At 52.2% G+C, this 26,770-nt stretch overlaps 2 protein-coding genes and 1 long non-coding RNA gene across 3 annotated transcripts in view; 1 reads left to right on the top strand and 2 right to left on the bottom strand.

Moving 5' to 3' along the window:
• Positions 1-8,389, bottom strand: part of HCN2 (hyperpolarization activated cyclic nucleotide gated potassium and sodium channel 2) — a 51,262-nt gene extending 42,873 nt beyond the window's left edge. Inside the window, exon 1 of the mRNA XM_083483707.1 lies at positions 7,939-8,389. Within this exon, the coding sequence (XP_083339833.1) occupies positions 7,939-8,312 (374 nt within the window). The 5' untranslated portion in view covers positions 8,313-8,389. The remainder of the gene's footprint in view (positions 1-7,938) is intronic.
• The window catches only part of LOC310697629, a 305,101-nt gene that overhangs the window by 7,778 nt on the left and 270,553 nt on the right, over positions 1-26,770 (top strand). The window lies entirely within an intron of this gene.
• The window catches only part of POLRMT (RNA polymerase mitochondrial), a 43,084-nt gene continuing 38,963 nt past the window's right edge, over positions 22,650-26,770 (bottom strand). The window contains exon 21 of the mRNA XM_083483627.1: positions 22,650-23,709. Coding sequence (XP_083339753.1) covers positions 23,660-23,709 — 50 coding nt within the window. The 3' untranslated portion in view covers positions 22,650-23,659. The remainder of the gene's footprint in view (positions 23,710-26,770) is intronic.

Below are 26,770 nucleotides of genomic sequence, written 5' to 3'. Positions count from 1 at the left end.
CCCATCACTGCCGTGCGGCCCCCGGGACGCTGCCCAGAAAGGGAGGTGGCCCTCGAGGGAAAGGCCAAGGCAAGCGAGAGGCAGAGGTTGAGTACACATCCCATCCAGACACGTGGATGTGAAGCAACAGCACCCGGGAGGGGTGTGACTTTGAGAGAGTTCTCGAGGGCCGGGTGGTGAAGTGTGGAGGGCCGCATTCAGCTCGCAGGCCTGAGGTTTCCCTGCCCCTAAACTAAGGCTTAAACCTGGAAGCTCTCTGCCTGGGCAAAGTCACTTTCTGACATCAATACAGCACCTGCCACACTGTTTCAAGAAGAAGAAGAAGAAGAAGAAGAAGAAGAAGAAGAAGAAGAAGAAGAAGAAGAAGAAGAAGAAGAAGAAGAAGTTGTTGTTATTATTTATACCCTGCCCATCTGGCTGGGTTTCCCCAGCCACTCTGTGCAGCTTCCAACAAAACACTAAAATACAATAACCTATTAAACATTAAAAGCTTCCCTAAACAGGGCTGCCTTCAGATGTCTTCTAAAAGTTTGGTAGTTGTTGTTCTCTTTGACATCTGGTGGGAGGGCGTTCCACAGGGAGGGCGCCACCACCAAGAAGGCCCTCTGCCTGGTTCCCTGTAACTTGGCTTCTCGCAATGAGGGAACTGTCAGAAGGCCCTCGGTGCGGGACCTCAGTATCCGGGTAGAACGATGGGGGTGGAGATGCTCCTTCAGGTATACTGGACTGAGGCCATTTAGGGCTTTAAAGGTCAGTACCAACAATCTCTTGCTGGTATAAATGTGCTCCCAGAGGCATGGTCTTCTTCAGGGGGGTGCCCCCACTTTTTGGAAGATAAACAGGGTGAGGTCTGGGTGGTGGGAGACCGGTCACCTCCATTGAGCTCCAATTTCAAACGGTTCCCTCCCTGCGAGAAGCCAAGTTACAGGGAACCAGGCAGAGGGCCTTCTCGGTGGTGGCGCCCTCCCTGTGGAACGCCCTCCCACCAGATGTCAAAGAGAACAACAACTACCAAACTTTTAGAAGACATCTGAAGGCAGCCCTGTTTAGGGAAGCTTTTAATGTTTAATAGGTTATTGTATCTTAGTGTTCTGTTGGAAGCCGCCCAGAGTGGCTGGGGAAACCCAGTCAGATGGGCAGGGTATAAATAATAAATTATGATGATGATGATGATGATGAAATTGATCTAAACTTTGGCCACTAAGTTCCTTGTGCATGCGCAGAGTGCCTTTGCACCCAGTTTTTCGAGAACGAGCCTCTGGTTCCAGGAATCAGATGCAGCAATGGGGACCTTTCAAAAGAATCACTAACGGTTCCCTGCCTACCTTGAAAGAAAACAATTCCATGGGAAACAGGGTACTTTTTATCCTCACAACAGCTCTGCAAGGTAGGCCAGGCCAAAGTCGCCTAGCGAGTCATGCGATCGAGGAGGAGTGTGGCCCTGCCTCTCTCTCTCCCTTGTCTGTAGCACATCCTCTAGCCTCCAGAAGTCCAGTCCAAAATCTCCAGCTGAAACCTGCTCTAACCACTGCACGGCGCTGCCCCGTGTCTCGGAAAAGCCCCCTCCCAAGCTGAATTTCCAGATACATTCCCGAGCATTCAGAAGAGGCGGACAGAATCGCCATCGGCTGCAAAACGCAGCAGTGACGCTCCACCGTCTCCCTCCCAAAATTCAAGGCACGCCAGATCCAGTTTATAAACACACCTGAGAAGGGAGGGAGGGAGGGAGGGGGCTGGGAGCAGAGAGGGAAGGGGGGGCGACGCACCGCAGAAAAAGCCGGCAAATTGAGAGTTCAGCGCCCAGGCATTTTGCACAGAAATTAGGAGGAAATCGGCGTCATAAATCTTTTTTGCAATCCTGTCCAAAAAAAAAAAAGGACACATGTAGTTTGGCAGGGATTAGCGGTTTAAGAGCATGCAATGCGGGAGGGGGGCGGTTTTGAGATGAGAGGGGGAATGTCAGCATTCCTGCAATGCCTCTAGATGCAACCCCCCCTCCCAAAAAAACCACACACACACACACACACACACAGCACAACCACCCAAATCTATCCGTCGCCTGACCATGGTTTTTTTTTTTGCAAAAGGATGAGTTATATTATGATCCTGCGCCTGCCCCCCCCCCCACAACAACATACAACCTCACGCACAGAAAAAAAATACAAGGGGGGGGGGCAATGAACATCCTTGTTCAAAATGGATTCTCTCCCGCCCCCCAGTCCCCCGGGCAACTGCTTATTCTATAAAGGGGCTGTTGCGTTTCCCAAATTGTGAGGATTGCCAGAGATCTAGAAAAATTGGGGGGGGGGGTGAGATTAGTTATCAGACACATATCTACAGTGGTGCAGATACAGGAAGGGGGGGGAGAGAAACAGCAGCTCGATTCTGCCACCCCCAAATCCATGATCTCAGACAGCATCTTCTCTCTGAACGTCTCAAGGTGCCCTTTCAAGCATCCCAGTCTCTCCAAATTTGGGGGAGGGGTGGGGGCGCAGAAGGGTACCAAAAACCAAGGGGGGTGGGAGAAGGAAGACGCATAGGTCCTGGGGAGATGGGGTGGGGGGAGAGAAAGAGAGATAACCTTTTCTCCTAGTTCAAGCCTTTAAAAATACAAAAAATGAAATGCACATTTTTTTCCCCTGCTGGCTAATTCGACTCGCGGTGGGTGGCCCCCTTCCCAGACCCGGTAAAGCGTCCCCCCCAAAAAAAAATAATAATTCACACACCAAGTCATTTCCTTCCTTTGGTGTTACTCAAGGGTCAATCCAGCTTCTTCCTCAAACAGCCCCCCCCCCAATTTCTCCATACTCTACTCTCCTTGCCGGTTATGGAATGCAGAGCTTGATTTCAAAGCTCTCCATCTATCCTCATCCCCAGCCAGCTGGTCCTTGGGAGGGGGGGCACATTTGGGAAGGCGCCCCCCCTCCCCACGAGGGCGCCCCGGGGGGGGTCTGCCCCCAAAGTCATTGCCCGGTGGGCACCCCAACTTCCCATAACAACAGAAGGAGCTCAGGAAAGTCGCTTTTCCCTTGCCCTAACATATCATGCCCCCCCCAACCCAACAAAATAACGATAATAAATAATAATAATAACATTAATAATAAGCCACCTCTCTGGCAGGGATGAACACGCACAGGTTATTGATACAGGAGCATTCCTCCACTTGGAGCTGCTGTGAAAAAGGGGGGAGATCGCAAGCAAAACCGACACACAAAAACCTAGATATTGCCCCCCACCACGTCCTAAAACTTCAAAACTATGAAGAAAGGGGTGAGAGATCTTTTCCCGCCACACATACACTTGCAAGGACCAGATATCTGAAGTTGATGGTTTGGGTTGGGTCAGCACCCCAAAATCGCTGCTTTACAGACCCCCCCCAAATAAAAATATATATGGGGGTAACTGGAAATGACTTGGGAAACCGGGGTTCGAATCCGTCCCCCCTTCACCCGGCCATGAACCTCTCTGTGTGTGACCTGGGGGGGGGGCACTCGCCGTTTCTCTCGGCCTAGTCTACCTCACAAGGTTGTTGTGGAGATTAAAAGATCTTTAGCGGGGGGCGCGGAGGAGGTGGATATAGAATAAATAAATTAAATCGGGGACGGATTCCTGGAGCTGTCTCCGACATCAGGCCCTGCTCAGAGCAGACCGGTTCTAATTAGGGGGCCCCTAATTTCAGCCGGTGTGCTCTTGGCAAATCTCTGCTGGCAAACAACACTTTTTGGGGTCCCCTTCCAGCGTTACAACCGATTGCACCCCACCCATTTAGAAGGACATCGAAGGTGCGGTTAAGACCACCAAGTCGCCGTCTCCCCCCAAACCTCGTGGCTAGCTGCTTCCCCTCCCCTCTCCCCAACCTGACATTTCTGGGTCTCCCTAAATAGTTGCCCAGGTGGCGCTGTGGGTTAAACCACAGAGCCTAGGGCTTGCCGATCAGAAGGTTGGCGGTTCGAATCCCCACAACGATGGGGTGAGCTCCCGTTGCTCAGTCCCTGCTCCTGCCAACCTAGCAGTTCGAAAGCACACCAGTGCAAGTAGATAAATAGGTACCGCTCCAGCGGGAAGGTAAACGGCGTTTCCGGGCACTGCTCTGGTTCACCAGAAGCGGCTTAGTCCTGCTGGCCACATGACCTGGAAGCTGTATGCCGGCTCCCTCGGCCACTAAAGCGAGATGAGCGCCGCAACCCCAGAATCGGCCACGACTGGACCTAATGATCAGCGGTCCCTTTACCTTTAAATAGTTGCCCAACTCCAGAGAGCTTCAAACTGACCCTCCACAAATCCCAGAGGTGGAATCGGACACCGGGTTGGTGGGCAAAAGTCGATTTTCCTCTTTTAATGGTTTAAGAGAGTGAACCAGCTACCTTGGGGTGGGGTGGGGGTAACCAGACATGGCTCCTGGGCTCTGTTACCCCAGGCTTACCCCAGGATGAGTTTTCTGCCTCTGGAAAGGTGATTGGCGGCTCCATACCCCAGAGGACCCCTACCTTACTTCTCTAGAGGCCCACCTCCCACAGAGAGGCTTACTTAACAGGTGACCCCACACCTGCCAACGCCGCCCCCCCCCCCAGCAGAGCATCTTGGAGTTAAATCAAGATTTTTGCAAAGTCATTTTCAGTGCAAATCCCACGTTCTGCACAGAAGGTTGTTCTGTGGAGCTGAACTCAATCAGGTTAAGGGGTTTCAACCTTTAACATCTCACGAATATTTCCACACTCACCACCTTTGAACTGTGTGTGGGGGGGAATGACAGCGACCCTCCAACGTTATCCGAAGTCACTGAGCAGTGAGGATCCTGACCACCCCACCCCATAGAAAGGCACCTTGCACTTCCCTAGAACCCTAAACAACGTCCCCCTACCCTCAAACCACTAGACGGTTGAAGAACCTAGAACCATTAAGTTGGGAGGGAACTCCAAGACTCATCTAGTCTAGGCTCTGGGGAACATCTGCCCTCCCCCCTCCCAAAGATGTTCTGAACTACAACTCCCATCGCCGCTGGGCGCTGATGGGAGTTTTAGTTCAGTGGCACCCAGTGGGCCATAGGCTCTCTCTCTCTCACACACACACACACCCCTGCCTTACAGACCACAAGCAGCGGCCAGATTATACTGGCTGATTATTAACTTTGGAGGGGAGCGATCCTCAAACAGACTCGCCTACGCAAGGGTAGGGGAGAGGGGGTTGCTTTCAAGTCAACGCGCATTGGATCACACACCCCCCAAAAAAATCACTGCCTTGAACTGCCAACTCTGTCTCCACACCCCACCCCTGAATAAAACAGAAGCTTTAAATCACTAAAGAGAGATGTGAATGTTCGATTCTGTCTCCGTTGCCCTGTTGCCTCCATATTGGCCTTTCTCTGCTCCCTAGAAAAAGCCCCCCCCTTACCCTGATGGGAACTGCCTTTGAGCCCCCCACCCTAAAGAGTCCCCAGAGTAGATCCCCGGAGGAACCGTAATAAGAAATGAAACGGCCGAATAAATCCCCATCATGGCCGGCTTATGGCATCGATCCTTATGAGCCTTACCCCTCGATACTACCCCTCCAGGGTAGTTAACCTCACCCGGCCAGCTCTGCCCCCCCCCCCCCGTTCCCTGCCTTAAATCACCCACAGGGGTGACTGGCGGTACAAAACATTCTCCACCCCTTAGGGAGTCAAAATTCCATCTTTTCCACCGCTCAACCCACCTCCAGAGGTAGTTACCCCAGGTTACTGCCACCAAGGTAGTTGCCCTCAAATAACCACCCTTCCTTTTTTGCTGCCCCCCACCAGATCCTCCACCCAATTTAACCGCCTAAATTTTGATTCGCCGGAAATCTCCTTGCGCCGTTCGATTGGCACTCAGCCCTGGACCATCTCGAACCCCGAGGTAGTTACCCAGGGGTTGCCAGGTTTTCCATGGGTTTTTTGATTTTCCCCAAATCACAACAGGACCTTCCAGCAGGAAAAGTGATCCTCTGTCACTAACCCCCCCCCCCAAAGGATTTCTACCTCTCTCCCACCCCCGAGAGACCTTGCGGCGGTGGGATCCAGCCCAGATTTCTCCACGACGCCTCGGCCACGCTGAATATCCCCCTCCGTCCCTAACTGAGGTAGTTACCTTGGGTTAGTTACCCCAGTTGCTCCTCCCTCAATTCGGGGGGGGGCAAGGAGTGGGGAAAACCCCTTGCTAGGCCTGAATTTGCTGTGTGACAGATATATTCAAGTACATATAGGGTTTTCTGTCCCTAGACAAAGTAGTGACCCCTGAATTCTTTCCTCCCTTGCTGGAGGGGGGGGGGGCAGAGAATCCTTGACCTTGCCTAAAATTGCCTTAGGGCTCCCTGTCAGTACAAACCAGAGGTAACTACCCTGTAGCAGTTACCCCCCCCCTAAGTATGTTCCCCCCAAGTTTAGATACCCCAGGTCTCCCTCTGCTCCATACCCCATGAAAGTGGCAGATAGTTAATGCCCTACCCCCCCAATATGTGTTACTACAAAAACCGCCTCTTCCCCCAAACCGCAAGGTAGTTACCCCCAAGGTGAGTTAGCCAAATTGCCTGAAATTCGCTGCAGTTGCTTACCCCCCTCCCAAGGAGATTCCCCCCAGAGTCTGTGCCCCAACTCCGCCACCACCCCCAAATCTCTGCAGGTAGTTCCCCCGTGAGAGGAGTTACCCCAGGGTGAGTTACCCCCGATATCTCTGCAGGTAGTTCCCCCGTGAGAGGAGTTCCCCCGGGGTGAGTTACCCCTGATCTCCCCCACTTGCCTGAAATAATTGCAGGTAGTTAACACTAGGGCTAGTTACCCCAGACCACCACCCCATTCCCCCAAATCGCTGAAGGTAGCATCCCCCAGGTGAGTTACCCCAGGGGTGAGTTACCCCAGGAGTGAGTTACCCCCAATCTACCCCACTTGCCTGAAATCACTGCAGATAGTTATCCCCAAGGCAAGGTAACCCAGACCACTGTTCCTGTTCCTCCAAATCACAGGTGAGTCATCCCAGAGGCAAGTTACCCCAGGAGTGAGTTACCTCCGATTCCCCCCCCCTTCCCTGTTTCTCCAAATCGCAGGTGAGTCACTTGCCTAAAATCCCTGTCGGTTTCTAACCCCTCCTGGCAAGGACAGTTCCCCTCAGCTGCTCCGCCTCTCTGCAGGTAGTACCCACCCCCCAGGTGAGTTCCCCACACAGGTGAGGGCCAGGGGTCAAGGGGAAAAGGCCCAATGGCCTGAAATCACTGCAGGTATGTATCTAACCCAGACCCCCCCCTTCCCTGTTTCCCCAAATCGCAGGTGAGTCACCCCAGGTGAGTCCACCCACACAGGTGAGTCCACTCCCCGGCTAGGGGTCAAGGGGGAAAGGCCCACTCGCCTGAAATCACTGCAGACATGCACCCCATGGCATGACCCCCCCTTCCCTGTTTCCCCAAATCGCAGGTGAGTCACCCCAGGTGAGTCCACCCACACAGGTGAGTCCACTCCCCGGCTAGGGGTCAAGGGGAAAAGGCCCACTCGCCTGAAATCACTGCAGACATGTATCTAACCCAGACCCCCGCTTCCCTGTTTCCCCAAATCGCAGGTGAGTCACCCCAGGTGAGTCCACTTCCCACCCACACAGGTGAGTCCACTCGCCGGCTAGGGGTCAAGGGGGAAAGGCCCACTCGCCTGAAATCACTGCAGACATGAACCCCCATGGCAAGACCCCCCTTCCGTTTCCCCAAATCGCAGGTGAGTCACCCCAGGTGAGTCCACCCACACAGGTGAGTCCACTCGCCGGCTAGGGGTCAAGGGGAAAAGGCCCACTCGCCTGAAATCACTGCAGACATGAACCCCCATGGCAAGACCCCCCTTCCGTTTCCCCAAATCGCAGGTGAGTCACCCCAGGTGAGTCCACTCCCACCCACACAGGTGAGTCCACTCGCCGGCTAGGGGTCAAGGGGAAAAGGCCCACTCGCCTGAAATCGCTGTAAGGATGGATGATCCAGGCTCCGGCGGACTTGACCCGCTCCTGCTCCCGCTCGACGGCCTTCTGCGAGCCGAACATCCGCAGCGAGAACTTGTTGACGCCCGGCTGGAGCATGGCGCTGAACTGGCGCTGCATGAAGCTGGCCTGGCTGCCCCCCGGCTCGCCCTCCGACGGGGCGCCCGCCGCCCCCGAGGATGCCCCTTCCTCGGCCGCCTTGGGGGAGCCGTCGGCGCTGCAGGAGAAGGAGACCTTGGGCTGGGAAGAGGGCGCCGGATCGGGGCCGCCGCCGCCGACTCCCTCCTCGCCGCCCCCTCGGCGGCACTCCCCGTTGGGGGAGCCCCCCTTGCCGGCGCGGCTGCCCATGCCGCCTCCGCGCAGGGACAGCAGCCGCCCCTTCGAGGCCGGAGACGCCGCCGCCGCCGGGGGAGACGCGGCCGGAGAGGCGCGCCCCGAGGATGCTGCGGATGCTGCAGTGGCCGCGCCGCCGCCGCCGCCGCCCGTCCGCATGATGGACTCGCCGCCGCGCAAGCCAGAACCACCAGCCCCTCGGCGGCTGCTGCTGCTGCTGCAGCGGCGGCGGCGACGGCGGAGGAGACCGGGGAGGAGAGGCAGAGACGGGGAGGGGAGGGGGAGGAGCGTCGAGGAGCCCCGGGGAGGGGCTGGCTGGCAGGGGAGGGGGGAGGGAGGGAGGGAGGAAGAGGAAGGGGAAGGTCAAAGAGAGAGGGGGGGACAAGGGCAAAGGATGGAGAGGGAGGGGAGAGAAGGGAGGGGGAGAGAAGGGAGGGGGAGAGAAGGAGAGGGAGGGGAAGGTCAAGAGAGAGGGGGAGGGGGAGAGAAGGAGAGGGAGGGGAAGGTCAAGAGAGAGGGGGAGGGGAGAGAAGGAGAGGGAGGGGAAGGTCAAGAGAGAGGGAGGGAGGGAGGAAGGAAGGGGAAGGTCAAAGAGAGGGGGGACAAGGGCAAAGGATGGAGAGGGAGGGGAGAGAAGGGAGGGGGAGGTCAAGAGAGAGGGGGAGGGGAGGAAGGTCAAACAGAGGGGGAGGGAGAGGAAGGAGGAGAGATCAAGAGAGGGGGAGGGGAGGAAGGTCAAAAGGGGGAGGGGAGAGAAGGGGGGAGGAAGGTCAAACAGAGGGGGAGGGGAGAGAAGGGGAGGGGGAGGGGAGGAAGGTCAGAGAGGGGGCGGGGAGGGAGAGGAAGGTCAAGCAGAGAGAGGGGGAGAGATGGGCAAAGGATGGAGAGGGAGGGGAGAGAAGGGAGGGGGAGGTCAAGAGAGAGGGGGAGGGAAGGTCAAACAGGGGAGGGAGGGGAGAGAAGGGCAGGGAGGGGAGTTCAAGAAAGAGAAGGTCAAAGAGAGAGATTGGGGACAAGGGCAAAGGATGGAGAGGGAGGGAGGGGGAGGTCAAGAGAGAGGGGGAGGGGAGGAAGCTCAAACAGGGCGGAGGGGAGAGAAGGGGGGAGGGAGGGGGAGGTCAAGGGGGGAGGAAGAGAAAAGTCAACCGGGACGGGAGACAAGGGCAAAAGGATGGAGAGAAGGGGAAGGTCAAGCAGGGAGAGAAGGGCAAAGGATAGAGGGGGGAGAAGAGGAGGGAGGGGAAGGTCAAGGGATGGGGAAGAGGAAGGTCAAGCAGAGAGGGGGGGACAAGGGCAAAGGATGGGGGGAGAAGGAGGGGTAGGGTCAAGAGAGGGGAGAGGGAGGTCAAACAGAGGGGGACAAGGGCAAAAGATGGAGAGGAGGGTAGGTCAAAAGAGAGGGAAGGAGGGGAGAGGTAAAGGGAGAGGGAGGGGAGGGAGGTCAGACAGAGAGGGGGGGACCGAGGGGAGTGCAATGGTAGGAATGATGGGGACGAAGGTCAAGAGAGAGGAGGAGGGAGGAGGAAAGGGTGGGAGGTCAGAGAGAAGGGGAAAAGGGAGATGGGGAAGAAGGTCAAGAGAGGAAGGAAGGTCAAAGAGGGAGTGCTTTGGCTAAGGGGGAGAAGGAAAAGAACTGGGGGAGAAGGTCAAGGGAGAGGGAGAGGAAGGAGAGAGGGACGGAAGAAGGTTTAGCAGAAGGAAGGAGAGAAAGGAAGAATAAATGGGAAGAAAGCAGAATGCCAGAGAAGGTGGGAATGAAGGCCCAAAGTGCAGGGGGATGGAAGAAATGGCGCCCCGACTTTCCATTATGGTGACCGTAACCCAAGTTTGCGTGGCGCTGTGGGTTAAACCACAGAGCCTAGGACTTGCCAATCAGAAGGTCGGTGGTTCGAATCCCCGCAATGACGGGGTGAGCTCCCGTTGCTCGGTCCCTGCTCCTGCCAACCTAGCAGTTCGAAAGCACCTCAAAGTGCAAGTAGAAAAATAGGTACCACTCTGGCGGGAAGGTAAATGGCGTTTCCATGCGCTGCTCTGGTTTGCTAGAAGCGGCTTAGTCCTGCTGGCCACCTCACCCGGAAGCGCCGCAACCCCAGAGTCGGTCACGACTGGACCTAATGGTCAGGGGTCCCTTTACCTTTACCCCAGGTTTAAGGTGCCATTTGGTGATTAGATTATCTGCAACGCTGGCTGGGGCAACTGTTTGGCCACTATGAGAACAGAGGGCTGGACTAAGATGGACATTCAGCCTCATCGAGCTGCAGGCCTCTTCGGATAGATTATGGAGGAGATTTCTGCCCAAATGCTTGGTCTGTCTTGGTGGGATAAGATTGCGGCCTGATGCGACCCAGAATTTCCATACTGAGCCACCCGCCTCCCCAGGGCCACATTCTGCCGCCGGAGAGGCTTCTAATTTAGGCTGCCCATCCTCAAGAAAGAGGGCGAAATAGTATTAGTGTCACAGCCCATAATACTCAGGTCCCGGGATGCAGAGCAGCCTAATTTCATATGCAAATGCATGAAGGCGTTCGTTTTTTAAAAATAAAAAATTAAGTGGAAATGGTGGCTGGATGGGAAGCAGGGAATTGGTTGTGTATATTTTGCTTTAGATGCAGAGAGCATTTCAGCCTTGCATTGGCCCTTAAAGCAGCCCCATGGGGCAGGCTATTCTCGGGCTTGGGTACCCATTTTCCAGACAGCAAAACTGAGGGGAAGTGGCTTGTGCCGGAGGAGCAATGTTGACCTTGCTCTCCAGTTTACATCTTTCACAGAACGGGAGTTCGTGTTCTGAAATCGGGGAGGTGTAGTGGTTAAATCCACCTTCCCTGACTGAACAATGTCCAGATGTTTTGAGTTCAAGCTGTGGGTGGTGGCAGCTGCTGTCTGAAAACATCTGGAGTAAAGAACTAGGCTAGCTGCTCACATCCTCTCAGCCTGACCTACTTTGCAGGTTACAGATAGGTAACCGTGTTGGTCTGCCATAGTCAAAATAAAAAAATTCCTTCCAGTAGCACCTAAGACCAACTAAGTTAGTTCTTGGTATGAGCTTTCGTGTGCATGCACACTTCTTCAGATACATGTGTATCTGAAGAAGTGTGCATGCACACGAAAGCTCATACCAAGAACTAACTTAGTTGGTCTTTAGGTGCGACTGGAAGGAATTTTTTTATTTCTACTTTGCAGGGTTATTGTGGCACTTAAATGATGCGACGGGGTGGACACAACCATGCAGATCTCCTTTAAGTGTTCGGAAGGGATACAAAAAATAATGTAGATCTTCATGCGGTGCATAAACTACGGAACTCACTCCTGCAGGGACAGCTACCAAGCTTAAAAAAAAAGAAGGTAAAGGACCCCTGACAGTTAAGTCCAGCTGCGAATGACTCTGGGGTGGCGGCGCTCATCTCGCTTTACTGGCTGAGGGAGCCGGAGTTTGTCCGCAGACAGTTTTTCCGGGTCATGTGGCCAGCATGACTAAGCCGCTTCTGGCGAACCAGAGCAGCGCACGGAAACGCCGTTTACCTTCCCGCCGGAGCGGTACCTATTTATCTACTTGCGCTGGTGTGCTTTCGAACTGCTAGGTTGGCAGGAGCAGGGACTGAGCAACGGGAGCTCACCCCGTAGCGGGGATTCGAACCGCCGACCTTCCGATCGGCAAGACCTAGGCTCTGTGGTTTAGACCACAGCTACCAAGCTAGAGGAATGTTTGAAGCAGGGTTCTGAGCTCTCAGGCAAGTTTCTGCTCTATAACCAACCCTTATCATTTGTTTATATCCTCTTTCCCATTTTATTTCTTAACGCCTTTTAGTGCTTTGTTTTGTTGTTTTAATTTACAGTGGCACCTCGCGTTAAGTACTTAATTCTTTCCGGATGTCCGTTCTTAACCTGAAACTGTTCTTAACCTGTAGCACCACTTTAGCTAATGGGGCCTCCTGCTGCCGCCGGAGAACAATTTCTATTCTCATCCTGAAGCAAAGTTCTTAACCTGAAGCACTATTTCTGGGTTAGCGGCGTCTTTAACCTGAAGCGTCTGTAACCCGAGGTACCAGGGTATTGTTTTATCTCATTGTTTTATTGTTCTAACTCCCCTAAACTGTGAGGCTGCCAGAAGCTTTAGCAAAAGATCCAAGCCAGATTACTGCCACCAGACCTCCCCTTTCATGATGTAACCGTGATGTATGAGTGATGTAGTTTGGGGGGGGTGTAACATGGGGATTAGCAGCTAATAAAAGTTGGGGTTCTCTTTTGTTTGGGGCTTCCATCTTGTTCCACCTGGTGGCAGGTAGGAGTCCTGTCACGACAGTCTTCAATAAAGACCAAGCCTACTGGCTGCTGTTTTGCTCTGGTATTCCTGGCTGGTGTCCTTGTTTTTTTTGTCCAAGGGAGCCCTCAGATTTCTCCGTTAACAGTTGTAAACCCTACACAAATCTGGAGTGGTTGGTTGTCGCCTTGTACGCCTCCTTCTGGCAACTGCTGCAGCCAAGCCGGTGCCAAACGTTTCACTCTGCTTTCCTTCGGACCCCCATCTTTGAGGCTGAGGGGGGGTGGTCCTGTCGTCTGGGCAGCGCAGGACCTCCAGACGCGCTGCCCAGGGGAGGTCGCTTGGGTGCTGCTAGCACAGCGGTTTGACTTCACCCCTGGAGGTGAACCCCATTGCCTCTCAAGGCAGATAGATAAAGGTAAAGGGACCCCTGACCGTTTGGTCCAGTCGTGGCTGACTCTGGGGTTGCGGCGCTCATCTCGCTTTATTGGCCGAGGGAGCCGGCGTACAGCTTCCGGGTCATGTGGCCAGCAGGACTAAGCTGCTTCTGGCCAACCAAAGCAGCGCACGGAAACACTGTTTACCTTCCCTCCGGAGCGGTACGTATCTACTTTCACTTTGACAAGCTTTTGAACTGCTAGGTTGGCAGGAGCAGGGACCGAGCAACGGGAGCTCACTCCGTTATTGCGGGGATTCGAACCGCCGACCTTCAGATCTGCAAGCCCTAGGCTCTGTGGTTTAACCCACAGCGCCACCCTGATAGATACCAACATACAAATTCAAGGGCTGTTGATGGCTAAGCCACGATGGCTTTGCCCCGTGTCCACAGCAGCGGCGCTTCCAGAAACCACAGCAGGGGAATGTGCCCTTGGGTGCTTAAATCTTGGTGGAAACCAGCCACTTTAAGAACAGTATGTTGGGCCAGATGGGGCGCTGATCCATCAGGGCTCGTCTTCTGTCCTTACGATGCTGTTCAGAACCTCAGAACGACTTTCGCCATTCCCTCTCTCTCCTCACTTTTCTGCCGGGTGGGATCCTTTCAAAACACGATGCACCATTCTGCAAAGCGTTCGAGAGCTGCACCTGTTTGGCCTTTCCTCTCACGTCCTTCTGTCTGCCTTTTTCTGGGGCTGTCTGGCCCCTGGGAGCGGCTGTTTGGCTGAGTCCTGTATGGCAATGAGCCGAGAGGCATAGGCAAGGCAGTGATGACATTTTGGAAGGTGTGTTTATGTGTGTGTGTCTGAGAGAGCGACCGGCAGACAGACAGACAGAGTTATCTCCTCCCACTCTTGATGCCGGAAGAGGAGCTGTTTTTTTGTGCCCATGCATAAAAACTGCTTCCATGCCTAAACACAGGAGTTTTTGCATGCCTTCCGACTAGGAAAGAGAGAGAGAGAGAGAGAACAAGTGTTGACTCAGTAAGAGTGTCACAAGATACAGCGAGTGACTGGATGGCTTTAAAAAAGGATTAGACCAATTCATGGAGGATGAGTCTGTCCTGGCCCTACTCAGAAAAACACATCAAGGATTGAATAAAGGGCTTTGGCATGCAAAGCAGATGTTCTGCCCTTGAGCTGAGGGCCTTCTGCTGAAGATCAAGTAAGATTCCAGTCCTCATTGGTTTTTTTAAAAAAATTAAGTGGTTTTTGTTGTTGTTTTTTAGCTCTCTTTTTTAATGCTTTAGGTAAAGGTAAAGGGACCCCTGACCATTAGGTCCATTCGTGACCGACTCCGGGGTTGCAGTGCTCATCTCGCTTTATTGGCCGAGGGAGCCAGTGTTTGTCCGCAGACAACTTCCGGGTCATGTGGCCAGCATGACTAAGCCGCTTCTGGCGAACCAGAGCAGCGCACGGAAACGCCGTTTACCTTTCCACTGGAGTGGTACCTATTTATCTACTTGCACTTTGATGTGCTTTCGAACTGCTAGGTTGGCAGGAGCAGGGACCGAGCAACGGGAGCTCACCCCGTCGCGGGGATTCGAACCGCCGACCTTCTGATCGGCAAGTCCTAGGCTCTGTGGTTTAACCCACAGCGCCACCCACGTCCCTTAAAGGAGATTGCCAGCCCCCTATTGCTCCTTCTGTGAATTAGGAGTTGGACTGATGCTCATATTTTCCGTGGCCTCAGAGGGCAGCCTTGTTTATTACTTGTTTAATAAAGGAACCGGTTCTCTTGGAGATCTTGCTTAGCAGCAAGGTGTGAGAAACTCACGAGAAGATGCACCAGGGACTCACTTAAGAATACTCTGACGCCGCCACCCTCAACCACGAAACGCTCATCTCTTTTGCCGGCACTCTGCTGCTGAGCTGGAAGAAAACAGTGCCGGATTGGGCCACAGGGAAGCTCGCTAGCTGGACGCGGGTTCAACGCGGCCTTTCCCACCTGCGATTCCTAGCCAGAGGCGTTTACAACCAAACCTGAAGCAGCGCCATTGTGACGAGCGGGCAGTAAACAAATATTAAGATTTGGTAAGGGCCACGGTTCGTCGTTTGGGGGAACTGAACCCCCAAAACCAGTTGGAAGGGACCCAACGGTCATCTAGTCCAACCCATAGCTGTCAACCATCCCTTATTTGGCGGGAAAGTCCCTGATCCCAGCGCCATGTCCTGCTGCTGTCCCTTATTGATGATGTCCCTTAAATTTCCTGGGTTTCAAAGGAAGCAGCTCCTCTCCCTCCCTCCCTGCCGGCCAGGGAGGAGGGAGGCTCCAGCTGTGTTGCTTGGCTGCGTTGCTCACCCAATAAGGAGTCTTAAGGACGACTGGGGGGTGGAGCTTGCATGCCTTGTGCCAATCAAATCGGCCGCGTTGCCTGGGGACTCGCCTTTGCTCAGCGCTTCCCAGCGGAGAGGTGACGGTGGTTTCCCTTGCTGCGTCTCCTTTGCCGGGTTGCTGCACTGTGGGAACCACCGCTTGAGGCTTCGTTGGGCTGCTGGCTGGGCTTTCTGCCTTTGGCTCGGAGGGGCTCAGAAGCTGAACATACCTGTGCCTGGAAAATCCTTTATTCTGGCTGCTGATCCCTTATTTCCGAGGCTGCTGGTCCCTTATTTCCAAATCTGTAAGCTGACAGCTATGATCCAACCTCTGCTTAAAAACCTCCAAGGAAGGAGAGCCCATAACCTCGGGTGGGAGTCTCTTCCACTGCTGAACTGCTCCTACTGTCAGAATCCTGAGTTGGAATCTCCTTCCTTGTAACTTGAAGCCATGGGTTCGAGTCCTGACCTCCAGAGCAGGAGAAAACAAGCTTGTTCCCTCTTCCATTTGACAGCCCTTGAGATAATCGAAGATGGAATTGGAACCGCCTTTTCCAAGCTAAACCTACCTAGCTCCTCCAATCGCTCCTCGTAAGGTTGGTTTCCAGACACTGGATCATCTCAGTCGCCCATCTTTGCCCACCTCCCACCTTGTTCATGTCTGTCTTAAATTGTAGTGCCCAGAATTGGACACAGTTTTCCAGGTGTGGTCTGTCTGACCCAGGCAGAATAGAGCTGTCCTATTACTTCCCTTGATCTGGACACTAGACTTCTGTTTGATGAAGCCTAGAATAGCATTAGCCTTTTTGATGCTGCATCACACGGTGGGCTCGTGTTCAGCTTGCGGTCCGCCAAGACCCCTAGATCCTTTCCACATGTCCTGCTATTAAGCCAGGTGTTCCCTCCCATCCTATATTTGTGCATCTGGTTCTCCCAGAACCTGACATTTGTCCCTGTTGAAATTTACTTGCACTTTGACCTGCTTTCGAACTGCTAGGATGGCAGGAGCAGGGACCGAGCAACGGGAGCTCACCCCGTCATTGCGGGGATTCGAACCGCCGACCTTCTGATCGGCAAGTCCTAGGCTCTGCGGTTTAACCCACAGCACCACCCGCGTCCCTAACCAAGTTTGTAATTCCATTTAAAAAAAAGAAAAGAAAAGAAAAGGAGATTAGTCTGCCATGACTTATTTTTGAGAAACCCATGCTGGGTCTTAGTAATCACCACATCCTTTTCCAAGGGTAAGAAAGAATAATAAAGTAATGATAATGATATAATAATATATATGTCCATCACTTCAAAAATAAGACTGGGAAACAAGGGGTCTCCTCACAACTTAGCAGTATCCTGTAAGTGATTCATGAACTTATTTACACTTGAGGGAAATAAGAAGCTTACATATATACGACGTCGTTTACATTTTACTGTCATTTCAATGTTCTTGTTTTCCTGTTTTGTTTTTCGTTTCTCTGTATTTCTTTTCTTCCCCCTTCGTTTTAATTCACTGTGAAGCTTTTAATAAAATATAAATATTTAAGAAACCCCAAAATTAACAGTATCCTGCAGGAAGACTTGCTATCTAGGCTGTTCACGGCTCGCTATCCATGCTGCAGAATTTGGTTGCGGGCTGCACTCCTTGCGATAATCCTCAAACGCAGAGGGAAAGAGTCGAGGAAGCTGATAGGAGAGGCCACAGGAGCCTCTGTTGAAAAAAACATTCCCCCTTCCGGTTCTGAAAAAGCCAACCGCTCGGCCAGGGGACCCGACACTAAACCGTTCCGATTCCAGCCACAGGGAGAGCAGCAAAATTGTCATTTTAAAATGTAAGAGATGCATCCTTTTGGGTTTGTCTGTTCGTCTCTTTAACCCAAATGCATCCCATGTCCTAACTCTCGCTCCCGATTTCATCTCTGCGGCGCTCAGCAAAGTTTGCGCAGCAAAACCTCCATTTGCAAGAGCAGCGTACCTCGCCGCACTAGCAGTTCGGGAGCGATGGTGCCAACGCAATTTCTAAGGCTTGCTCGCGTCAACAGGCATCGGGCACCGAGATCGGCAGGAGGTTAGGCCCTCTTGGTAGTTCCTCTGCCCTCAAACGCTCAGGGGTTGGCAGCATGGGTTGGGGAAGGAGTTCTGTGGGGCAGGCCCTAAGCAGTGGTGCTATCTTCACAGAGGTGAGTCTGGTGCCTTCAATGTACAACTTTTGGCAAATTCTCAAGACCAGGGGTCAGCAAACCTTTTCAGCAGGGGGCCGGTCCACTGTCCCTCAGACCTTGTGGGGGGCCAGACTATATTTCTTTTTTGGGGGGATGAATGAATTCCTATGCCCCACAAATAACCCAGATACGCATTTGAAACAAAAGCACACATTCTTGTTCTTGTTGTTTAATCGTATAGTCGTGTCCGCCTCTTCGTGACCCCCTGGACCAGAGCACGCCAGGCACTCCTGTCTTCCACTGCCTCCCGCAGTTTGGTCAAACTCATGTTGGCCGCTTCGAGAACACTGTCCCACCATCTCGTCCTCTGCCACCCCCTTCTCCTTGCGCCCTCCATCTTCCCCAACATCAGGGTCTTTTCCAGGGAGTCTTCTCTTCTCATGAGGTGGTCAAAGTCTTGGAACCTCAGCTTCAGGATCTGTCCTTCCAGTGAGCACTCAGGGCTGATTTCCTTCCGAATGGAGAGGTTGGATCTTCTTGCAGTCCATGGGACTCTCAAGAGTCTCCTCCAGCACCAGAATTCAAAAGCATCCATTCTCCGGCGATCAGCCTTCTTGACGGTCCAACTCTCACTATTCCATACATCACTACTGGGAAAACCATAGCTTTAACTATGCGGACCTTGGTTGGCAAGGTGATGTCTCTGCTTTTTAGGATGCTGTCCAGGTTTGTCATTGCTTTTCTCCCAAGAAGCAGGCGCCTTTTAATTTCGTGACTGCTGTCACCATCTGCAGTGATTGGAGCAGGAACCGGCAAGCCACTCCAGTATCCTGGCCAAGAAAACTCCATGGACAAAGGACACATTCTACTCATGTAAAAACACGCTGATTCCCGGACTGTCTGCGGGCCGGATTTAGAATGCGATGCACCGTTTGGGAAAAACTGGCCTATGGGATTGATCTCCAGGCAGGGCTGCTCACGGAGTCCCGCCTGAAATCGCGGAGAGCTGCTGCTGGGTCACTGAGCTGGGTGGGCCAATGCTGTAGCTCAGTATAAGGCAGCTTCCGTCTTTCCTACTTAATTCCATTTTTTAAAAATTCAGAGCCATGTGGACTAGCACCTTACTTTGCCTTTAGGGGAAAAGAGAGGAAGAGCTGAATCATAGGCCAATGGTCTGATTCAGTATTAATCACCTTTCTGCATTCCCAGTGCTCCTTAGGCTTTTCACAGAATGGCAGAGTTTGGAAGGGACCCTGAGTGTCATCTAGACCAGCCCCGAGTTGCAGGGTCTTTTCTCAACATGGGGCTCCAGCTCACGACCCTGAAATTAAGAGCACTATGCTCTTATCAACTGAGCTACCCCAGCAGCACCGAATTCAATAATAATAATAATAATAATAATAATAATAATAATAATAATACAGTGGTACCTCAGGTTACATATGCTTCAGGTTACATACGCTTCAAGTTACAGACTCCGCTAACCCAGAAATATTACCTCAGGTTAAGAACTTTGCTTCAGGATGAGAACAGAAATCGTGCTCCGGTGGCGCAGCAGCAGCAGGAGGCCCCATTAGCTAAAGCGGTGCTTCAGGTTAAGAACAGTTTCAGGTTAAGAACGGGCCTCCGGAACGAATTAAGTACTTAACCCGAGCTCCCACTGTAATAATAGATTATTTAAACCCTGCCCATCTGTTTGGCTTTCCCCAGCCACTCTGGGAGGCTCCCAACAGAATATTAAGAACACTAATAAAAAAGCGATAAAACATCAAACGTTAAAAACTTCCCTAAACAGGGCTGCCTTCAGATGTCTTCTAAAAGTCAGATAGTTGTTTATCTCCCTGACATCTGGTGGGAGGGAGTTCCACAGGGCCACCACCGAGAAGGCCCTCTGCCTGGTTCCCTGCAACCTCACTTCTCACAGGGAGGGAACCGCCAGAAGGCCCTTGGAGCTGGACCTCAGTGGGCAGCTTATTACTGTATTTTTCGCTCTATAAGACGCACCAGACCACAAGACGCACCTAGTTTTTTGGAGGAAAACAAGAAAAAAAATATTCTGAATCCCAGAAGCCAGAACAGCAAGAGGGATCGCTGCGCTGCGAAAGCAGCAATCCCTCTTGCTGTTCTGGTTTCTGGGATAGCTGCGCAGCCTGCATTCATGCCATAAGACGCACGCACATTTCCCCTTACTTTTTAGGAGGGAAAAAGTGAGTCATAGAGCAAAAAATACGGTAGTTATTACGTTGTTTGCCAGCTTCCTTCAAGGGTTTTCCTTTTTGGGCAAGAAATCTAAACATTTAAATGCATAAATGGGTAATAATAATAACAATAATAATAATAATAATAATAAACCTGCCCAGTTTTCTGCTACTTGCTCACGTTGCCCTGCGACCAAATTTAAGCAAGGGACTCGGGCATATAATGTAGATATTAGGGAGCCAAATCGCATCGCAACATTCAGCTGAAAACTTGCCCACGGGCTTTAAGGCCCTTGTCAAGAATGAGAGAGATTCGGAAGTCTGCAGCCGCAATAAGAAACAAGGCACAAAATTGTATTAAAAACCTACTAATTATAGCGCAAACAACACACTCCCTTGGTAACATTCCAGATAACTAATAGGCAGGCTGTGATTCTAATTTTAGCCGCAAGTGAAGCGTTAAGACGCCACAGCCTCTTGCGAGTGAAGCATCCTTATCTCGGAACAGGTAGGGGAAACGTCTTGTGTCGTGGGAATGACTCAAGGAGGCAGGAGGGGGCCTTGGCTTCGAATCTAGCCCATCATCGTGTCCTCACAGTGGCCAGCCGGCTGCCCCCATGCGAATCCTACAAGCTGGTTCTCTCCACCTTGAAAACCAGCACAGAATACCTACATTTGTTGTTTAGTTGTGTCCGACTCTTCGTGACCCTCTGGACCAGAGCACGCCAGGCACTCCTGTCTTCCACTGCCTCCCAAAGTTTGGTCAAACTCATGCTGGTCGCTTCGAGAACACTGTCCCACCATCTCGTCCTCCGTCGTCCCCTTCTCCCCTTCCCCTTTCCCAACATCAGGGTCTTTTCCAGGGAGTCTTCTCTACTCCTGAGGTGGCCAAAGTCTTGGAGCCTCAGCTTCAGGATCTGTCCTTCCAGTGAGCACTCAGCGCTGATTTCCTTCAGGATGGAGAGGTTTGATCTTCTTGCAGTCCATGGGACTCTCAAGAGTCTCCTCCAGCACCAGAATTCAAAAGCATCCATTCTTTGGCGATCAGCCTTCTTGATGGTCCAGCTCTCACTTCCATACATCACTACTGGGAAAACCAGAGCTTGAACTATACGGACCTTTGTGGGCAAGGTGATGTCTCTGCTTTTTAAGATGCTGTCTAGGTACCTACATTAGCACCCACAAAATTAGCAAAGATGTATAAAACTGCTCCAAACGTATGTTGTGTAAACAGTTGAAACCATTGACAGGAAGAACAATGACAGGGATGTAACAGGGATTTTGGATACTGTGATTGTATAACAGATACGGATCACCGTAAAAGATGCAGGGATAAAATTTAGAACTGGAAACCACGGAGGAAAGGAAGGAGGTCTCAAGGTTTGAAATAACTTTTTTTTTTTAATGTGCAAAGATGTTGTGTTTATGGTGCATAACTTTATGTAAAACTAACAAAAATAATTATAATGAATAGTTGCTCCAATCCCCCCTTTAGAGCTAGCTGTTCAGGAGCAGGAGTCAAGAAAGTACCAATGTCGGTGAAGATGACTCTTTATTCAAAGAAACAAAAAACAGGCACAGGCCTAGTGGTTGCAGAAGCCCTTTCCCAGTAGGTCTTGCCCCAAAGGAACGGCTGCGAGGACCGAGAGTCCCTGCCTTCCCACCACTCTCTAAGGCTCCTCCACAGGTACCTTCTCCAGCAGCCTACGGCTCCATCGTCTCTCTTTACTCCGCCCTCTTCATATCTCTGCTGGTTCTGGGAAACCAGGGGGCAGAGGGGAACTGGTCGCACCAAGAGGAGGAGACTCCCTGGAGTCTGTTGCGGCAGGAGGGGGAGACACTCGTGCCTCATATCATCTCCTGTTTCCCCTTCCTCTCCCGTCTCCCGATTCTGCACTGCTCTCTGCCACGGCCTCTTCCTGCTCACTAAACCCTGTTGTCTCTTCTGCTACCTCTTCCCAGTCTTCTTCTGACCACCCATCGTTGCCCCCACCACAAATCCCCAGGCTCCGAGCCTTCTTCCATATTGGGGGGGGGGGGTCCCGGGACGGGGGTGTTCTCCAGCTGAACATTTTGTGCTCAGGGCGCCGTATTAACAACGTCGGCAGCCTGCCTCCGGTGGCAAGGAGTTCCGCAGGTCGTGCGGTCCCTTTTGCCTGCCTCAAATCTTTCAACGCTCAGCTTCATTGAGTTTCCTCAAGCGTTCGAGTATTAGAAGGGATAACGTTTTCTGCTCTCCAGCTACTTTCTCCATAAACGTAAAGGTAAAGGGACCCCTGACCATTAGGTCCAGTCGTGGCCGACTCTGGGGTTGCGGCGCTCATCTCGCTTTACTGGCCGAGGGAGCCGGCGTACAGCTTCCGGGTCATGTGGCCAGCAGGACTAAGCCGCTTCTGGCGAACCAGAGCAGCGCACGGAAATGCCCTTTGCCTTCCCGCTGGAGCGGTACCTATTTATCTACTTGCACTGGTGTGCTTTCGAACAGCTAGGTTGGCAGGAGCAGGGACCGAGCAATGGGAGCTCACCCCGTCATTGCGGGGATTCGAACCGCCGACCTTCTGATCGGCAAGTCCTAGGCTCTGTGACTTAACCCACAGCGCCACCCGCGCCCCTTACCTTATACAATTCCCATCATGTCTGCTCCTATTCACCTTTTCTCTAAACGAAAAAAGAACAAGAATGCTGCGAGCTTTCCCCAATGGGGAGTTGCCCCACCCCCCTTAACCGTTTGGCCTTTCCCTTTTCTGAACCTTTCCCAACTCTGCCATATCCGTTCTGAGCTGAGGCGACCAGAACTGCAAACAGGTAATCTTCTCAGTGTTGTTGAACTCTCTCCTTATCCCCTGACCGCCAGCGGAGCTTGAAAGAAGCCCACGGACAGAGACTCAGTGCAGAGACACTGCGGGCTGCCTCCTCGCTTCTCAAGGCAAGAGCATTGGCCGAATTCGTTCCCCGGAGTCGACGGATCAGAAATTCCAGAGGCGAGGCAGAGATTTCTTGTAGGCTTTTAATTCACAGGCATTGGCCAAGGGGGGGCGAGAAACACATCTCTCCTGGTACATCAAAACAGCCCTCCCCAGGCCACTCTGCCGGAACAAACTTAACCGTTCCCTGACGGAGAGGATAACACACAGCTGTCAACTTTCCCCTTTTTTTAAAGGAACTTCCCTTATCCCGAATAGGATTCCTGGCAAGAAAGGGGGAAAGTTGACAGCTATGGGATAACATCCCCTGTGGGGGAAGCTCGGGACTCGATTCTGTACCCCACAGGCAGTTTGAGGGGGAGCCCCATGCCGTGGTACCCAAAAAGTGGCAAGTGGGACGATGCGGGCAGAACCAAAGCAGACAGCGCCAGGCAAGGGAATTTCACCCGTATTTCTCTTCCCATGTGGTTCCTATGCTCTGCCGTTGCAAGAACGAATCCCCCAGAAGCTGCGGAGTCCTGCTCCAACCAGCCCCCAAAGGTTCGGGGGCTTGACGGGAGCTGGAGCCCAACACGGCGGCGATACCAGCCTTCAGAGTCGGCGCCAACTTGTGCCGTCCTGTGAAGGGAGGGGAAGGAAGCCTGTGGGTCAACGCTACCATCTCCTGCCGCCACAAAACTCTCCTGGTTAAGGGCAAAGGTGCCCTTCCTCCAGAGGGCTGGCAGAGGTTCGGGGTGGCAAGCCAAGTGCCCTTTGGGATGGCACCAAATGAGCTAAGCAGCACCAAGCCGGGAGGACGGCTTTCTTCCGTCGATTCTTCACCGTTTGGGCATTTGAAAAACAAACGAAAACAGTGGTTGCATAGAGGCAGCTGGGGCTGATCAGAGTTCTGGGATGGAAAGGAGGAAAAGGAAACCTGATGGAGGCTCGGGGCAGAGAGACCGAAGACGTTTTGCACGGTGCGAGAAATTCCTCCCCACCGTTTTTTCACTCTGGAGGTAGCAGAGCCCGTTCTGAGCCGGATTACGGGGCGAAGCAGGGCAGGGTCTCTGGAACAGCTTCCGACATGCCTTCCGGGGTCAGCTGAAAAAGTAGGTGGACTCTTTCACCTTCTCCAGGTCGAAGTCACCTGGAAGGGAAAGAAAGTGTGTAATGTTCAGAATGCAAGGAGAGCCCGGATTTACGTATAAGCTAAACAAGCTATAGATTAGGGCCCCACTCTCTTGGGGTCCACTAAAAAAATTAAAGGAAAAAACACACCTGGATGTACATTTCCAAAATATAAGATAAAAGACAAATAAAATAAAACCGACATACAGCAACAGTGTTTTGTGTTGGGTAGGCTCCTAGGATGTAAGTCATGGGCCCCGCCTGCTTACCTGCTCCCTAAAAGATCCCTGCTTTGCTCCTTTCTATATATAGGGTGCCTAGTTCCCGTTGCTCGGTCCCTGCTCCTGCCCACCTAGCAGTTCGAAAGCACATCAAAGTGCAAGTAGATAAATAGGTACCGCTCTGGCGGGAAGGTAGACGGCGTTTCCGTGCGCTGCTCTGGTTCGCCAGAAGCGGTTTAGTCATGCTGGCCACATGACCCGGAAGCTGTACGCCGGCTCCCTTGGCCAATAAAATGAGATGAGCGCCGCAGCCCCAGAGTCGGCCACGACTGGACCTAATGGTCAGGGGTCCCTTTACCTTTATCTTACATTCTGCATGGACTGCTTGCATGGCAATATGTGCAAATGGCTTAAGTTACCTATTAGGTCCATCAATTACCATGTAGCATATGTTCAACACAAAACCAGCAGCAATCTGTTGTTGACAAAGGACAGCTGGACATATAAAGGGTCCCGTTACCTTCAGTAGCTTAGGGTCTCATCAAACCAAAATCCTGCCCTGATCCTGCCCTCCCATTGCGGACAATCAGCTGCCCGTGGAAAACTGACCTGAGCACGAGAGGTTCCCTCCCTGTGAGAAGTGAGGTTACAGGGAACCAGGCAGAGGGCCTTCTCGGTGGTGGCGCCCTCCCTGTGGAATGCCCTCCCATCAGGTGTCAAAGGAATAAACAACTACCTGACTTTTAGAAGACATCTGAAGGCAGAACTGTTTTGGGAAGTTTTTAATGTTTTATTGTGCTTTTAATATTCTGTTGGGAGACGCCCAGAGTGGCTGGGGAAACCCAGCCAGATGGGCAGGGTATAAGCAATAAATGATAAGAATAATAGTTCTATTGGGATTGTAGTTCCATTTGTGTTTTACAAGCTGGTCTCTGACTGTAATAAATTTCATTAGAAATAATAATAATTGATGTTGTTGTTATTTAGGCCTGGAAGCAGGGAAGTATCTTCTCAGCTTCAAAAGCAAATTGGAAATTTGAGGACGAAATTAATGGACTATGCAGAATTGGACAAAATTACAGGAAGGATTCGAAACCTGCGGGACCAGAGATTTACAGAAGATTGGAAGAAGTATATGAATTATTTGAAGAGCAACTGTCATCAACAAATTACGCTCGTAGTAGTACAATAAGTTTTGTAAGGAGAAATATACGAAGTGTCGCAAAGTAGAAAAAGATAGAGATATTGGTTATGAGTTTGAAATGTAATAGGGAAGATAAAAAATGCATACTAAGAGATTAGAGTGGAAAATTTTCAGACAGGATTGATGGAAGTCAAAAATTTGAATAAGATGCAAAAGTATGTTTAATTATTGTTGGAAATGATATGTTAAAAAAACTAATGAAAAAATTATTTATAAAGAAAGGAAATTTGAGGATGGGAGCAGAGAGAAGAGAAGAGAAGAGAAGAGAAGAGAAGAGAAGAGAAGAGAAGAGAAGAGAAGAGAAGAGACAAGACTCTGTAGAAACTGGGCAGCCAGCCACAAATCCCCTGAAGAGGGTTTGTGTACGACTACAGAGATGAACTGAGAGCAGCAACAGAACACACCAGGGAGGAGGCTGGAAGGAGGTGGAAAATGCCTTTGAAAGAAAGCTTTACACAGCGGCTTCCCGCCTCCAGAACAGCAGATGGTGATGGGAGTCTTTGGCTAAGATTCAGGTGAGGTTTCTTTGGGCAGGGGGGGCGCAGATACTTGCGCCCCTTCTGCAAAAAAACAAGAAGAAGGCGGGACCAGAACGGTTGGTCTAAACCAGGGCTGCATTGGGAGCAAACCTGTGGATTTTACACTTTGAAGGAAGGAAGGTCCCGGAAGACGCCATGCGGGATCGGGCCCATTTAGTCCCACGTCCGCGGGTGGCGCTGTGGGTTAAACCACAGAGCCTAGGACTTGCCGATCAGAAGGTCGGCGGTTCGAATCCCTGCAATGACGGAGTGAGCTCCCGTTGCTCGGTCCCTGCTCCTGCCCACCTAACAGTTTGAAAGCATGTCAAAGTGCAAGTAGATAAATGGGTACCGCTCCGGCGGGAAGGTCAACGGCGTTTCCGTGCGCTGCTCTGGTTCGCCAGAAGCGGCTTAGTCCTGCTGGCCACATGACCCAGAAGCTGCACACTGGCTCCCTCGGCCAGTAAAGCGAGATGAGCGCCGCAACCCCAGAGTCGGCCACGACTGGACCTAATGGTCAGGGGTCCCTTTACCTTTACCTTACCTGTTCTCACAGTGGCCGACCGGGTGGCAGGGAGTTCCGCAGCTAAACGGGCCTGTCCTGGATCTTCCAATCTCCAGGTTCGGATCCAGTGTCAGGGTGGCACATGTAACTTTCTACAAACTCCCTCGCTTGCCTTTTGTCTAAACATGAAAGTTCCCAAACAGCAACCTCTCCTCGTTGGGTCCGACAGGGAGACACGCAACCCACGGTGAGGACTAGGAACCTGGCTTCATTTGAAGCCAGTCACTGGTCCCCTGCAGTTTGGAGCTAAAAGGCCAATTCCACGAGGGAGCCCACATAGGGGGTGAGAAAGGCCAGGCGCCCCCCGTTCGAATCTCGGCCCGAGCTGCGAAATCAGAGAAATCAGGAATTGCGATATTGGCTGGGATGTGGAGCTGACGAAACCGTCCCATAAAACGCCAAGGATGGCTACCATTTGGACTACTGCAATGCGCTCTACGTGGGGCTACCTTTGAAGAGGACCCAAATACTGCAATTAATCCAGAATGCGGCCGCCAGGACCACATAACACCGGTCCTGAGAGATCCGCATTGGCTCCCAGTACGTTTCCGAGCACAATTCAAAGTGTTGGT

The sequence above is a fragment of the Podarcis liolepis genome (genome assembly GCF_965112155.1).
Source record: "Podarcis liolepis genome assembly, chromosome: 18".
NCBI lineage: Eukaryota > Metazoa > Chordata > Lepidosauria > Squamata > Lacertidae > Podarcis > Podarcis liolepis.
This window is presented reverse-complemented; position numbering and strand designations above follow the sequence as displayed.